The following is a 15,177-nucleotide window of genomic DNA, read 5'->3' as shown; positions in this document are numbered from 1 at the left end:
TATTTTAATTTAAACAAATGTAAATATTTTAGGCTCCATATTTTGCTTTAAATGGCTCTATTCACATACCAAGGCCTTATCAGACAACACCACTTCCTAGGATCTGAGCTTAAAGAGACGGGAAAAAAAGAATGGATAAAAAAACAGGTTCAGGTAATTTTGATTTTCCTGATACAGATTGTGAATGTAGGTAATATATTTTTCAGTGCACAGACTCAACAATCAGTTCAGAGGAGTATATTGGAAACCATAATAGTTTATTAAATATACTTGTAGAAACTATAAAAAGACATCAGGCTGTTGACTTCAGATGACCGGAAGAAGGCCACAAATTTGTCTTTATTTCCGTATTAGAGGGAAGGGAGAGATACTAGCGCAGGGATGTCCAATCTTCACAACTTTAAAACTTCTGGACTTCCAACTTCCAGAATGTTACGGCCAGCTTAAATACATACATAAATACAATTTTAGTACTTAAATATTAAATACATTTTAAACAATTTTGACACATTAATATATATATATACAAAATGCTGACAATTAGCATCACCTTTATTAATAATGAATAACAAATTTGTTTGCAAAATCAACAAACTGATGTTCTGAAATTTTGTGAGGCGCTGTGGATTGTGAAGCCGTAAAATGCAGCTTCTTTGGTTTATTCCTAAATCCAGCACTGCCTTCAAGACTAAGCTATCCTCACTGTCTGTTGTGCCCGGCATTTTGAGGAGGGTAAGTTTTTGAATGGGGATTACTTTTCTGAATATGGTATTATATCTAGCAGAAATTTGTCAGGCTTGGTTAGGTGGCTCAGTGGCTAAGACACTGAGCTTATCGATCAGAAAGGTCAGTGGTTTGACTCCCTAGTATAGGTCTCCCTAGTGAGCAAGGGATTAGACTAGATCAGTGATGGTCCTCCGGAGGAAATGGCCCATTCTCTGACTTCTGGTGGGCCCTGTAGGTCCGTTTTTGGCCCTCCCCAGGCTCCAGAGGCTTTCTAGGAGCTTGGGGAAGGCTAAAATGGCCTTCCCCACCCATGAGGCCCAGAAAGGGCCCATTTCCCGACTTCCGGGTTGCCGTTGGGCCTTTTTTCTCCCTACGGGGGTGGTGGGGGTAGGGGTGAAAAACAGCCCAATGCGCAAACCGGAAGTTTGGGAACGGGCTTCCGGGTTGCCCGTTGAGCTGTTTTTCTCCCTACAGAGGCTTCAGGAGGCTTCCCTTAAGCTTCTGGAGGGTGAAAAACAGCCGAAAACCAGCTGGTCAGCATGCCCATGTGCACTGGAGCTGACAGGGCAATGCCTCATGTGCCCTCAGAAATGGCTCCATGTGCTGCCTGTGGCACGCGTGCCATAGGTTCGCCATCACTAGACTAGATGACTCCAAGGTCCCTTCCCACTCTGTTACTGTTTACTGTCTTCCCTGCCGTTCATATAGGTAATAATAATCAGTCTGCTTGTATTTCTATCTGTTCTTACACACAAAGATAGTCTGAATTAAACTGCACTTCTGGGTGATACTCACTGGGAATTGTACCACAGTCCAGTAGAAGAGGAAGCCACTGGACTGTGAAAGGCTATTCTATTTATTCATCCATGAAAAAAAATGGTCATAATTTCCTCTCTCAGGCTGTTTGAATCAGCTGTGAATATTGTTAATACAGAACAGAAAACCTAAAAAGGTTTTAGGCTGCTTGAATTTAAATTTAGTCGAGGCTGTACTTTTTTTGAGAGAGAGAGAGACTCTTAAATTAACCCCGGGCAAGTTAATTAAGCTACCTCTCACGTCTCGGTGTGGACGCGTCCGATTCCTTCCCAGGGTCAGTGCGTGAGAGCACGAACGATCCGAAGCAAGCTGCCTCACTAGCAAGGCGGACCTTCGGAAATTCCTAGGAGGGAGAGAAGCAGCAAAACCCCGCCTCTTCGCGAGGCGGGCTTCTGCAGGCTTTATGTAGTCTTGCAGGAGCGGCGGAGCTCAGAATTGCGGACCAGAGGGCGCTTTTCCTTGTGCGGCTGAGAGAGGTGAGCGTTGCATCTAACCTACACCTCCCCCCTCTCCCGTCTGTTTGTAGGGAGGGTGCTGGACTATGATGGCATCAGTGCTGTATGGGCGTGTTGTTCGGATGCGTTTATGAATATATGGTCCCGTTTTATAGGAATATCAGAGTTCTATTTATCTCCTTACCTGGACTGGGAGAGCTGTTTTGGCAATTCCAGACGCGCGCAGGTAGTGTCAGGTTGTGTTTTTTGGGTTTGTGTGTGTGTGTGTTTGTGTGCTTCGGGGCTGGGATTATGTTCCTTTCTTTTGGAATTTGCTATTCCCCCCTTTTCTGGATTAAGAGGCTCTGGATGGAGCATCACGGCCTCTTACGATGGGCTAATTAACTAATTCCCTGTATACAGTTTGTGACTATGAAATGGAAGGTTGTCTGGCGAGGAAAAGGAAAGATCAGCGGACCGATGGAACCTGAACCGAGTAGCCCTAGTGATTCTCTGCCTTCCCCGCCCTTTGGATCCCGGTTTTAGCAGATTCTGCATTCCCCTAGAGACGTCCTCGTCCTTCCACCTGTTCTTCCCACCTCCTCTCGCTGCCCATTAGGTGATGGTGGGGTTGTTTTTCCCGCTTTCCCTCCTTGCTCCCAGGAGGAAGATAACTCGCCAAATGAGATTTAGACTCGTTTTTGGAAGTGAGAGCGTCAGCTGGGACGCTTCTTTCCCCAAGTTCTCCAAATCTCTTCGATGGGCGAACTTTGAATTGCGGTCGATTTGCCCGCCTATTCCCGAAAATCTAGTTTTTGAGACCGCGGTACGGAGGACAGAGACGGGTTGCGATGTTCCTGCCTTTGAGTACAATTTATTCGTTCTCTCTCGCTCGCTCTCTTTTAAACACCAAAATTAAACGTCGCAGCAAAAGGAGAAGTAGCAAGTTTGGGCTGATAATCGGAGAGACATTCTTGGGGAGGGGGGGGGGAGATAAAATCGAAAAAGAAAAGAAAGCAGGACAAGAAGACTTCTGTCAGGAGGACTTCTCTTTCCCGGAGGCGAAACTGATTTGTGCGCTCTTTCTAGAACCGGGTGCGTGCGTGTCTAATAGGGTAGTGGTGATGCCCACGGCCAGAGCCGAGTCCCTGTAAGAGGAGCTATGGGAGCCTTTTCCAGCCTCACCAAAAGGGGTGCTCTTGGGTCAGCAGCTGCGCTATACTTTTTGCCTAGGAAAGGGTTCTGTCAGGGCATGCCCTGGCGTGGAGGAGGCGGCTGCGGCTGCCGCTTGTGAGAGGGTGGGGAAGTCAGGCGGCGGCCGTCGGGAGTGATTCAGTGACAGTCACTCTCTGGGGCTGATGTAAGAGAGTAGGCCCAGCCCTGCCAGTTTGGGGACGTTTGGAAACGCCTTCGTTTTGATTAGGGAAGGTATGCCACCTTCCTGGCGAAAGAGGCGTCTTTCCCCTAAGGTCTCCCTCGGCTTCTGTGAGCAGAAATAGCCCGTGTCACTGGGAGGGCTGGGCCATTAGACGCACGAGTTCTTCCGATTCCCCGCCCAGCCCCGCCCCGCCGATGTTCTTGTCTCGGTTGGGAACTCCTTGTTCCCAAACGGAGTTTTATTTTTGTTCTTGCTCTGTTTAGATAATTCAGCCCGGCTATGCTGTTGCCCCACCCCCCGCCCCCTTTTTTTTAAAGAGTGGCGCGCAAACTCGGGCACGCGCTGGAGGCGGTGGCAGGAAAGCGGCTAGACGGAGGCTGGTTTTGTTTACTGGTCCGAGTTATGAACTTTCAGCAGCTGTGGAATTCTCGTCCATCCTTCCCCCCTCCCTTATTAACAAGGGGGAGGGAGAGAGAGATGGATAGGGAGTGGGGTAGAGACCGTAAAGCTGGTTTAAGGAAGAAGCACCTAGGTTAAATCCCAAAGATGCCACTTGGCGGGCGTGGGTTGAGCCTGGAGTTTTCTCATTCCTTTGCACAAAGGCGGCTGGGTAGGGTGAAGTCAAGAACGCACCTCCAAAGAGCTCCAATCCTAAAGCCCCTAAAGGGCCAATATTGTGTGGGAAGGAAAACAAAAAGAGGCGGAGCCGTAGTAAATTCGGCGCACGTTTCCCATTTCCTGGCAGCTAATCCTGTCGGCCTGTGTGGCAAGTGCGATTTCGCAACTTCCAACCCGGCACGTGACGCGGCTGCTGTGGTACCAGATGACGTAACCCAACCCAACACCACCACCCCCTCCCGCCCGGGCGAGCTTCGTGAGCGTCTCGCATATCTCCTCGGCTCCTCCTGGGGTGATAAGGAAGTCCCCCTGTTTGGCTTTGCGCCGGGGGTCGAGTGGGAGAAGCGCGCGAGAGAGAGACAGAGCGGTTTCCAGCGTTGAAATAAAGCGGGCAATCGCGCGACACAAACTTTTTTTTTTGCAGCCGCGAGACGGGTCGCTGAACTGCTGGAAGGGCGGGGGGGAGGGGGGCTGGCGGCGAGAGAGGGAGGATAGCTACTGTTTCAACAATGGTGACCTAAATTTTGATTGGCTGGCGCTGGCAGAGAGCAACTACGGTAAATTCAAGTTCGCAGGGTAAGCGGAGGCTAAATTTGTGCTGCGATTTCAGATGGCTACGTCTACTTCCTTCCATCAGCAAGCGTTGTTATCTACGGAGATCCGTCTCCTGATAACAAGAGGTGGCAAATAATTTTATGACAACTCACAGCAGCCGAAGTTAAGGGGAGTATGGGAGTTGTTGTAGACCAGAGGTCTTTAAAGTTGGCAACTTGAAGTCCACAAGTCTTAAAGTTGCTAAGTTTGGGGATCCCTGTTGTAGACCAACATTTCTGGAAAACGATGGGGAAGTTATGGGGAAGTTAGTGGTAACGATCCCAGAGCAATTGGTTTTGATAGGTACTGAGAAGCTGGACTACTAGCCAAACTAAAACATTAGTTTTGGCAGTTGTGTGACAGGCAACAAGGCTGGATTCATGGTGTAAGTTGTAATGCGGTTTCCTTCTTTGTGCTTTAGCATTTAGGAGGATTCCACCATTATGGTTTGTAACCACGGTTAGTAACTTGAGGTGTTCTATTCTATTCTGTGTTGGGAACCAAGTCATTGTAGTGGAACCACTTGTGAAAATTCATAGTGAATTTTGATGTGAGAACAAATCCCCAAAACAATTGCATAACATAGTTATGCTTACTGAATCAGTAAATAGATAAGTTCAAGGAACACGCTACGCTATAACCCATTGTGGTTGGGGATATGAAGCCACAAATAAGTCTCTCTTCTCAAGTCAGATGCACTAATGCACTACAGAGCACCTATTAGTATACAAGTGTCCACAAAGTGTATTAGTATACAAGTGTCCACAATGGAACTCAGTTACTTAGAATTAACCAAGACTACTTTTTAAAATTAATTGTACATTTTGGGGGAATGTGGATGACATAAAAAAATACTTAAAAACTTATTGCTTAAATTCATTGATAACTGAACCAGTATATGTGTGTATTCAACTGCTTTATTAAATTTATATTTTGTCATATTTGGTCAAGTGGAAGGCAACAAAGTTCTGAATAACACTTAAAACGATATATTTTGAGAAATGAACACTTAAAATATATTTCACTAAAGTTGGTTTGGAAACCAGAAATGTGTAGTCTTGAGAAACTTTGCCTGCTGGTAGAAGGTCATAAAAAAATAGAGCTAGCTTGGTCTCTTTTTGGTGCAGAATTCTAGTGATTAGGGGTTTTGGAGCGTTAGGAGAAGCCATCTAAAATCTTGCCCAGAGTTGTTTTGGTCATATATTGAAAGCATACAGTATACAATATGGTATATTTTAATGATACCTCCCTCCAAACATCGATCTACAAGTATTTGTGATCTGGGATCCATTTGGTGCTATGTGGATTGCCTTAACTCAATTGAGATGCAAGCACTGTTGTCAGACAGATGTTGTTACAGTTGGTTGTTCCTTCACTCCTTTTGAAGCATGTCAAAAGTCCACTAGCTTGTTGTCTGTTTGCATGCTAGGCCAATGTTTCTCAACTTCAACAATTTTAAAATGTATAAACTTCAACTTTCAGAATTCCACAGACCTACATGCCTGCCATTTCATTGGAAACTGGTTCCCAATGAAAGAACAAGAATAAAGAAACGCAATCCAGGATTAATATTTGTGGAGTAAATAGCTGAGAACTGCAAATATCTGATAAGCATCCTGTTTTGGTGACTTGAAGTGGTGAATTAAAAACTCATGAAGCTGTGGCCTGTCCTTGGCAGTTACGAACCTGCCTGGACTTGTTCTGATGTGACTAATGCTCTGATGTCTGATGTCATCTGGCATAGCTGCGTGTAATGGGCATGTGAAGGCTGCTACTATTTTTAATCTCTTTGCCTCTTCTTTAGCAATATCAGTATGCTGGGCAATGCAGATGTCAAAACTGTTTGGGAAAGAATCAACCAAATAAAACAGAGACATGGGTATTGCAATTCAATTGTGTTTTTGATCCAGAGCTTCTGCATGGAAACATGCATATATATTCAAATAAAGGTGACTTACCAAAGAATGAAATGGGACTTTAGTTTATACACTAGTCAGAAATTATGCTTGGAGGCTCTCTAGTAGTCTGCTCTTCATTAATGGGATTCATAACTGAAAAATGGCATTAATGCAGGATGGCCTCATTGGATGGATACAGAATATAAGCCTTAGCTACTTGCCTTGTGATGATCCTTTGTAATGAAGGAGAGGTAATGAACAGACACCAAAGTGTAGCTCTTTATTGGTTAAAGATATCAAATACATTGAAGTAGTTAATGCAAACTCCATTAGAGCCGTTGTCACGTAGTGGTTAGAATGCAGCACTGCAGGCTACTTCTGCTGATTGACCGCTGCACAGTAGTTCGGCAGTTCGATCCTGACCGGCTCAAGGTTAACTCAGTTTTCTATCCTTCCGAGGTTGGTAAAATGAGTGCCCATCTTGTTGTGGGCAATATGGTGACATTTGTAAAACACTGTGAAGCAGTATATAAGTCTAGGTACTATTGCTAATATACACATATGTATGTATGTATATGTGTCTGTACACACACACATACACATACACACAGAGTTTGATGTTGTTCTAATCTCTATTTTAACAGTACTTCAGAATATAAGTAGGTGAAATATTTGAGTCCTGTATGAAGTATATTTTGGAGTGAATAAATGCAGAAAATAAGCAGAAATTCTGAAATAAAACATTAGGCCTATCTGAATGGTGATGTATAAACAGTAGATATTTGACAATGGAAATTTCCACTTTCATAGGCCATCTTAACATATACAATATCTGCACAGTGCAAAATGCTGTATCTTAAATGTAGGATTTTTTTTTTTTTGCATCGTACCTGCCTTTTCTGGTGCCTAGTGGTAATGTTCCAGTAAGGAAAAGATTACATGAGACAACAAAGTTAACATTTGGGTTGTGTAAATCATTTAGTTCTCCATGGATTAGAAGCATTTAATTACTTATAACTATTGGGCAACTCTTTTCTGTGTTCAAAACTGTTTAAACATTAGGAAGAACAATACTGACATGTATAGGGCAAAGAGCATCTACTTGGAAGCTAGTAAAAGTTACTCCAAAGAAACTTTAATTCTTCAAATATTCCCTGATATGCTTCTTTCTCAGGGTGAACTCTTGGTAAAATATGTCCTGAGCATCTCATAAGTACAATTCTATGTGGTTTTTTTTTAGAGATATGGCTTGTATCCAGAATATGAAAGGGTCCCACTCATCCACACTTGCTTTCTAACTAAGGTTTCTAATGACATTTTAATTTCAGTTCTGTCAGACTTAGCTGGCGTCACTAGATATAATGATGCCTCAATACATTATCTCTCTTTTGAAACATACTGAAGTTCTTTAATTAATTACATTAAATCATGCTATTTTTGTCATATTCCAGTAATTTGAAGCAGAATGTTTAATGTTACCCTGATAGGTTTTTCAAGGAGATTTAGTTACTGTATTATTTTTTTATTGTTACTGGCTTGGAGGCAAAAAGTAACCTCTCCTTTTTAAAATACTCCTGATCTTTCTCCCAATAGGAAACATGCCTCTTTCTGAGAGTAAAATCCTTCAACCTTCCTGCAGCAGGAAACTATGCAGAAATCTCTTTGGACCGGTTGATCATGAACAGCTCCAGAAGGACTTTCAGTCCTTGATGAAGGTCCAGCTGGAAGAAGCCCAGCAAAAGTGGAACTTTGACTTTGAAACAGAAACCCCACTGGAAGGGAATTACAAATGGGAAAAGGTCTCTCATCTAAATATGCTGCCATCTCCAGATCTCTTGGAACACACAAAGGAAAACAGCTGTACAGGGGAAAAGAGCCGGAGTCCTCCAGCACTCTTCAAGAGGCACACAAAGACAGAAAGACCAGGGCAGGTGGGCCTTGAAGCTTGTAAGGCTGATTCCCCCAGATGTTTGAAAAGAAAGCAGACAAGTATCAAAGGTAAGAATGAGGAGGTCTATTTGTTCTTTGTGCTAACTTAAGGAGTTGTTAATAGTCAAAACGGGAACTGAAATGAAATTTTATAAAACCCAAATACCATTTTTTTAAAAAATCACAATTTGAGTTCAAAAGCTTAATACTGGATTTAAAATTGGGCATTTGTGTCTTGACTTTTAGAAGGTACTTAATTTCCACAGATGATGTTAAAAACAGTGTGATATGTCAGCTTGTGTGTGTGAATTTAATCTTGAACAAACTTAGCATTCATTCATCATTGGAAATTGTGCAAGTAAATTCATTTTAATTTGTAGACATAGCAAATATGTGTATAAAGACACTGTTGAAGCATTTTATGTATTTGGTTTAAAAATATGTAAGATTATAGATGGAGTATTCTTTTGCCTAATCACATTCATCAGGCTGCATGTCTCCTGTGACAATAGAAAAGAAAAGGAAACAAAAACTGGCATTTGGTGATACAATTATTATTTCAAATGTATTTCCTGAGTGTGTGCCCTAATACACAAGCAAACACTACAATATTAAGGTTTACCAAAGCTATGGCAGTTCTGGAGATGCAAGACTTTGAAGAGTGTTCGAAGACTTCAGCTGGTCCAGAATGCAGCCGCGCGAGCGATTGTGGGTGCATCCAGGTACACCCACGTCACACCTATCCTCCGCGAGCTGCACTGGCTACCCATTAGTCTCCGGACCCGCTTCAAGGTGCTGGTCATTACCTATAAAGCCCTACATGGCATCGGACCTGGGTACCTGAGAGACCGCCTCCTGCCGATTACCTCCCATAGACCGATTAGATCTCACAGGTTAGGTCTTCTCCGGATCCTATCTGCCAGCCAATGTCGGCTGGCGACTCCCCGGGGGAGAGCCTTCTCTGTCACAGCTCCAGCCCTCTGGAACGACCTCCCCATGGAGATCCGGACCCTTACTACCCTCCCGGACTTCCGCAAAGCTGTTAGGTCCTGGCTGCTCCAGCAGGCCGGGGGACTTTCGAAATATGCAGCCCCACGGAAACTGTGACTGTTGTGTTATTTTAAAGTGTTGTTTTGTTTATTTATCCCCTTCCCTTGTTTATTGTAAGCCGCCCCGAGTCCTTCGGGAGTGGGTGGCATACAAGACCAATAAACTCAAACTCAAACTTTGTTGGCTGATGTTTGCACTCAAATCTGTGAGTAGAGTTATGGACATGGTTGAATCCTATTTGGGCACTTGGTCTTATCCCTTTTAGTAAAAAAGTTAATTTATTTTTCTGCTCTTTTCTAGACTTTTATGGTTCAAAGCGACGAACTAGCCCATATAAGCCAAAGCCATGATAACAACACTGCAAGCAAAGTCCATCCATGTCATTCTGTTGGCTGAAGATTTTGACCTCTCTTTATTATTATCAGCTGGAATGATCTACCTGGGTATCACACCCAGTGAACTCATGCAGGATGGCTATTTTGAAGGACCAGCTAATCAGCATTACAGTTCATTCTCTGAAGAGCCAGAAATCTCTTATTTTATGTAAACTGTTTTAGTGCACTAGTACAACACTTCAGAATGATTTAAAAAAAACAACAAATCATTGATAGCACTGGAGCCTTATGTGCAATGAATTATTGTAAAATCTTTATGTATGCTTGTTGAAGCAGGAGAGATCATATCTAAAGCAAGTGTGTAGGGGGCCAGTGTTGATGGATACAAGAAAGGGCCAACCTAAGTTCTGCTAGCTGCAGAGGTCTGCTTTATGTGTCATTTCACTTGTCACCTTTTATGGGCCTCAGGGAAAGCTTGATATGATGACTCACTATATGCGGGTGCAGGTCTAGGAATCAATAGGATAGTATAGGACAATATCTTAGACGTTGATTTTCCTACATCTTTTTACTCTATTGTGTTTAAAGAAATATTGTGGGGGGGGGGGAAGAATGGATTGGGTTTTTTTTCAGGCTGGTAAGGGATTTTCTTAAAAGATGAAGAATTTATGGTTATGGTGGGAACAAGTGTGCATTAAACTGTAACACTGCTGTGAAGAGGGTAGGGTTGTAAATATGTAAATATTGTAGCCTTTACCAGTTATTTTTCTGGGTAATTTATATGTCCTTTTATTATATAACTACAGGAATACGATATAATTGTCTCCCAATAACACAAAAAACAGAAGATGCAACACATAATATTTGTGGGAGGTATAATCATAAAATATAGCATACTTCACTACTGTCTTGCTTCTTCCATACAGTATATTCTGTACCAACTTAATTAGCTATTGAATCATCTTTAATGCAGTTCATTCATTTTGTAATTATGTAGCACTGTAGTGATTAGTGAAGAAAAATAGGGTGTGCCAGCAAGGGTTGATGTACTATAATCTTTGACTTTCTATTGCCTTATTTCACTGGTATAGCAACTTAGTGATAGAAGCTGATATAAAGACTCAGCCCAGACCTGCTTTCTCTAATTCCTACAGCTGCCTATGTTTTCCAAGTGACTTTAAATAAGGGGCATTGCCAAACTGGCAATTATATCACTTAAATTAATATGAGATAATCTAATTTACAGATCACTTTTACTTGGAATTTGGGGTTATTATGAATACTTGCTGCTGCACTTTCCTATCAAATAATCATGGGTACAGTGTGCTATTCTAATCAAAAGTTCAGGCCTTATTATAATCAAAACTTTGGAACCCATTTTAAGGGCAAATTTGCTTACCTACACAATGGCTTTATTGCTGTCTTTTTGTAATAAATTAGGGACAAGGGTCCCTTGTCAGAATTTTGTCACTGTAGGGCAGTGTTTTTCAACCTTTTTTGTGCAAAGGCACACTTTTTTCATGAAAAAAATCACGAGGCACACCACCATTAGAAAATGTTAAAATTTTTTAACTCTGTGCCTATATTGACTATATATAAAGTGTTTTTCCCACGGCACACCTTACACTATGTCACGGCACACTAGTGTGCCGCGGCACAGTGGTTGAAAAACACTGCTGTAGGGTAACGTGGTGTTTGTAGGAAATTGCTTCTTTTAACAGGTCATCTGCAGCTTGCAAACATTCAGTTCTAACCATGAAAGAGAAGCTTGCTTGCTTGAGTTTGGAGATTCATGTTGGTTCATGCCATCTGCACAAGGGCCAACCTATCAAAAAACAGCTTCAGGCACTTTTTATATAATACATTTCCTTAGGGTCGTCTGAAGTTTTTGGTTAGAATTTCTCTAGACACTTTGACAGTTGCACTTTTACATTCAGGATGATGCTGGGATTCTTGAGCATTAATCCAGTTGTGAATATTATGCTGCTGAACTAAGTCTTGGAGTAAAATAAAGGCACTTCATAATGGAACAGCACTTTGTCTGGTGTGAATTTCTTGCATGCATCATTTAGAATTGAGCAAACTAATGCTCCATCCAGTGATGACATTTGATTGACCTTTAAAAATAATAGTTTTAGAGGGTAAAGAACTTTACAAAAGATTTTATCAAGATAAAAACTCAGTGGAACAATCTATTGAATTACAGACTAGCCAATCTCCTTTAAACCTGACATTCCAGTAAGTAAATCATGATTCAATTAAACATAGATAAGTGAAGTATAGAAATAGCAATTCTATCAAGCACAGCCTCTTCTGTTGTTGTATTTTAATAATTAGTTTGCTTAATTATGGTTTACCGAATAAGTCACCATTATCTGGGTTTACAGAAAGACATTGGATCATTAATTACAGTGGCTGAGATCCATACACTAAGCCAAAACAATCTGTTATAATTACCGTAGGACATTGTGTAAACCTAGGAAAAAGTGATAAGAAATTAGAGTACAATTGATTGGTTTCTATACAAGTAGTCTTGAAGAGAGAGAGAGGTTTGTATGAGATTTCCATATCTTTCATAGCATAATCTAGAAACACTTAATAAATCCTGCTTGAAAAAAGTTAATATACAATGTGTTCTTGATAAGACAGTCTAAACTCTAGGGATTACCAATAAAATACAAAAGTCCATAGTTACTATCGTACTCTGCAATATTTGAAGTGCTTTTCTTACATAAACTATGAATTAGGTTAAAAAACCAAGAGCCTGGGTCTGTAATCATATTGACCCTTTAGAATGATCAACTCATAATACAGTTGAATTTTGAATTTTGTAGGATGTTATGGCTTCTATCCAGGCTAACTTTGATTGTGACATCTGGTGCCTAAGTCTTAACTTAGCATGAGATAAGCAATGCACACATTAATTCAAAGGCACCATTGCTTGTTAAAATGTCCCTTTTAATAACAGCTAATCAATGTGCATTAACAATCAACAATGTAGCAGAAAGGGAAGTAGGTTACTACACAGTTAGGTATTGTTAGGAAAAATAGTAATTACGGTAACCCAAATGAAAAAAAAAAATCTTGACTGCCATCTCAGACCAGTTTAGATTCAGGCAAACGTCCAGCATAGAAATTCATGACTTCACCTTTGCATAAATATGTGCTTTATATGCCGTAAACTATATTTTTTCTATATTATACAATATTGAAGTATTAGTATATTTCTACCTCAGTCACAGATGTATGAACTGAGATTGACATGAATTTGTGATAAATTGTTGCCATCCTTTATTTACTCGGAAATATGTCCTGTGTAGAGTTGATTTGAAAAATAATTTCATTTTGAGCTTCTGACTTACATTTAGCACAACAAATAGTAACTGTGTAACAAATTTCTAAGTTTGCATTAAATGTGGAAAAAAGCCAAATTCTCCAAAAGGTATGTTGAGAAATACAATATATGTCAGTAGTATGAATGGTCCCTGAGAATCTTAGGATTGTCCTCAGGGAATGCTAAAAGTTATCAAATGCCATATTTAATGTAATATAAGATTACAGACATACATAAAATAATGGGACATAATCCTTATGTTATTTAATCTGAATTAAATGTAAAAGAAACAAAGTCAGTTTTAGGTGTTCTCCTGAGTTCAGTCTCACTGCTTTGTGAAATGTAGCCTCCAGCATGCCCTTAAAAGCTGTGTTTTTCAACATTAACAACTTTAAGACATGTGGACTTCAACTCCCAGAATTGCCCAGCATGAGAAGCGCTGCTTTGAAGCCAAATGGTGCCTAAATCTTTAAAAAAAAGTGGGGGATACTCCTTTTCTAACTAAACCAGAGGTGGGTTGAGCAAGAATGAAAATGACAAATTGATGGTTCAGAGCAGCTGGTGAAATGAACCAGCAGATGAAACCTCCCCCCTCCTCCACTCTGTAATTGCACTAACTTCCTCTTGAAAAAAAAAAGGGAACCATCTCTTAAAGTGGATGAATCCTGCACCATAGAGCGCCATAAATGCTCTGTCTTTTTATTGACAGGTAAGTTTTCTTAAGAGTTCAGCCAGGGTTAAATTTCAAGTTATGCTTTATTTCTGACTTGGCTGAGAAGGCTTTTTTTTTTTTTAATTGAAGTTAGATTTTATTTTAATGGTGGAAATTGGGTCTGGGTTCATACATAACTTTAAGACATAATGTTTTTTTGACTGGTTTTGGTTTAGCATGTGACCTAAAGTACCCCTAAATTACAGTAGATTGGAATTCCTGGTTTATGACTGAGTGAACCCAGCTAAGTTCTTGACTTATTTTAGAACCTGTACTTAAACAAACTATGGCTTAACATCTGTGAATCCAGTCTCCGAAACTGAGTTGCTGCCAAAAAAACAAGCCAAGTGCAGCATATTAAAATGCACTAACTTTTCCTTATTGTGCCTCTTTTCACAAGGTGAAATCTCATCAGCGGTTGTTAAAAGCAGAAAATGCCTATAAAACACAATGCCTATAGGAGATAACATATGTAGCTCTTAAGATTTTCCCAAAGAGGTACTAGGACTTGATTTTGGAATACAGGTAGCCCAAAATCTCCAGCAGCCAATGTAGGAAAAAAGTACATATGTTATTTGCTTTTGGCATGTAATAAACTCATGTAGAACTTATTTGTCAATGTGGACACTATATGGGGCAGAAAGTTGCTCACTAGGCTGCAACTGGTAACAGCACTTTTGAGAGAGAGAGAGAGGAAGGTGGGCTACAGAAACTGAATGAGCTTGGCAGTATGTTACATGGACTGGGACCCAAACATGGATTCTTGAGAATTTCTCAGTTTTCAAAATCTATGTTAAACATGTTTTATAGCTTGCTTTACAGTGTTTATGATTCCCCCCTAAAAATGGTAGGAGGGAGCATATTTTTCCTCTTGCAGTTCTCCTTGATCCATCAGCTAGAAAAGCTGGGTACTGAGCACAGAACTGTCTGCAAACTATGTACATGCTACAGCCTCCCCACACCTGCCAGCTGGACATTTTAAATATATATTTTATCATAAGCCACAAAAATCTTTGTGTGTGGGAAATTAAAATGTCTACAGACTATAAGTATTGTTGATCTATTGTCTGAGTTTGATGCTTAGTAACAGCCAAATTAGAACCAGGAAGTTAGAAATTAGAGATCAGATATTATGAAAGTAGTTCCTTATGAAAACAGATCACTCATATAAAAGATGTTTTCTTCTTTCCCGGTGCAGGAAATCTACTTAGGTAGATTTAAAGCCTTAGGTAGCCAATAACTTCAGAACCCAGGAATATTTACTAGATCAGGAAATTTCTATAACTGTCCAAGCTGGATGCTGAAGTATGTAAATATATATTCCTGGTTCTAATTCCTATAACCTTTGAATGA

General features: G+C 40.8%; 1 protein-coding gene and 1 long non-coding RNA gene across 4 annotated transcripts; one reads left to right on the top strand and one right to left on the bottom strand.

The window, feature by feature from the left end:
• Positions 1-236: 236 nt before the first annotated feature.
• On the bottom strand, positions 237-1,871 carry LOC148044636 (uncharacterized). The gene is made up of 2 exons (XR_015697307.1): positions 1,776-1,871; positions 237-442 (listed from the first exon to the last, which is right to left on the bottom strand). It is a non-coding gene; the product is annotated as an uncharacterized LOC148044636 (long non-coding RNA).
• A 97-nt stretch (positions 1,872-1,968) lies between these two features.
• CDKN1A (cyclin dependent kinase inhibitor 1A) lies at positions 1,969-11,808 on the top strand. 3 transcript variants are annotated; one of them, XM_014056586.2, is made up of 3 exons: positions 1,969-2,018; positions 8,058-8,462; positions 9,744-11,808. In XM_014056586.2, exons 2-3 carry the CDS (start codon positions 8,063-8,065, stop codon positions 9,791-9,793), a joined length of 450 nt encoding a protein of 149 aa, XP_013912061.1. In that variant the 5' UTR covers positions 1,969-2,018; positions 8,058-8,062; the 3' UTR covers positions 9,794-11,808. The 3 variants fall into 3 exon arrangements, with proteins under 3 accessions (XP_013912061.1, XP_013912062.2, XP_013912060.1); XM_014056587.2 differs by lacking the exon at positions 1,969-2,018 and adding an exon at positions 2,127-2,223; XM_014056585.2 differs by lacking the exon at positions 1,969-2,018 and adding an exon at positions 4,437-4,548.
• Positions 11,809-15,177: the final 3,369 nt, after the last annotated feature.

This window comes from Thamnophis sirtalis, unplaced genomic scaffold, assembly GCF_051295495.1.
Source record: "Thamnophis sirtalis isolate CommonGarterSnake01/CBP01778 unplaced genomic scaffold, rThaSir2_p1.2 scaffold_7, whole genome shotgun sequence".
Taxonomy (NCBI): Eukaryota; Metazoa; Chordata; class Lepidosauria; order Squamata; family Natricidae; genus Thamnophis; species Thamnophis sirtalis.
This window is presented reverse-complemented; position numbering and strand designations above follow the sequence as displayed.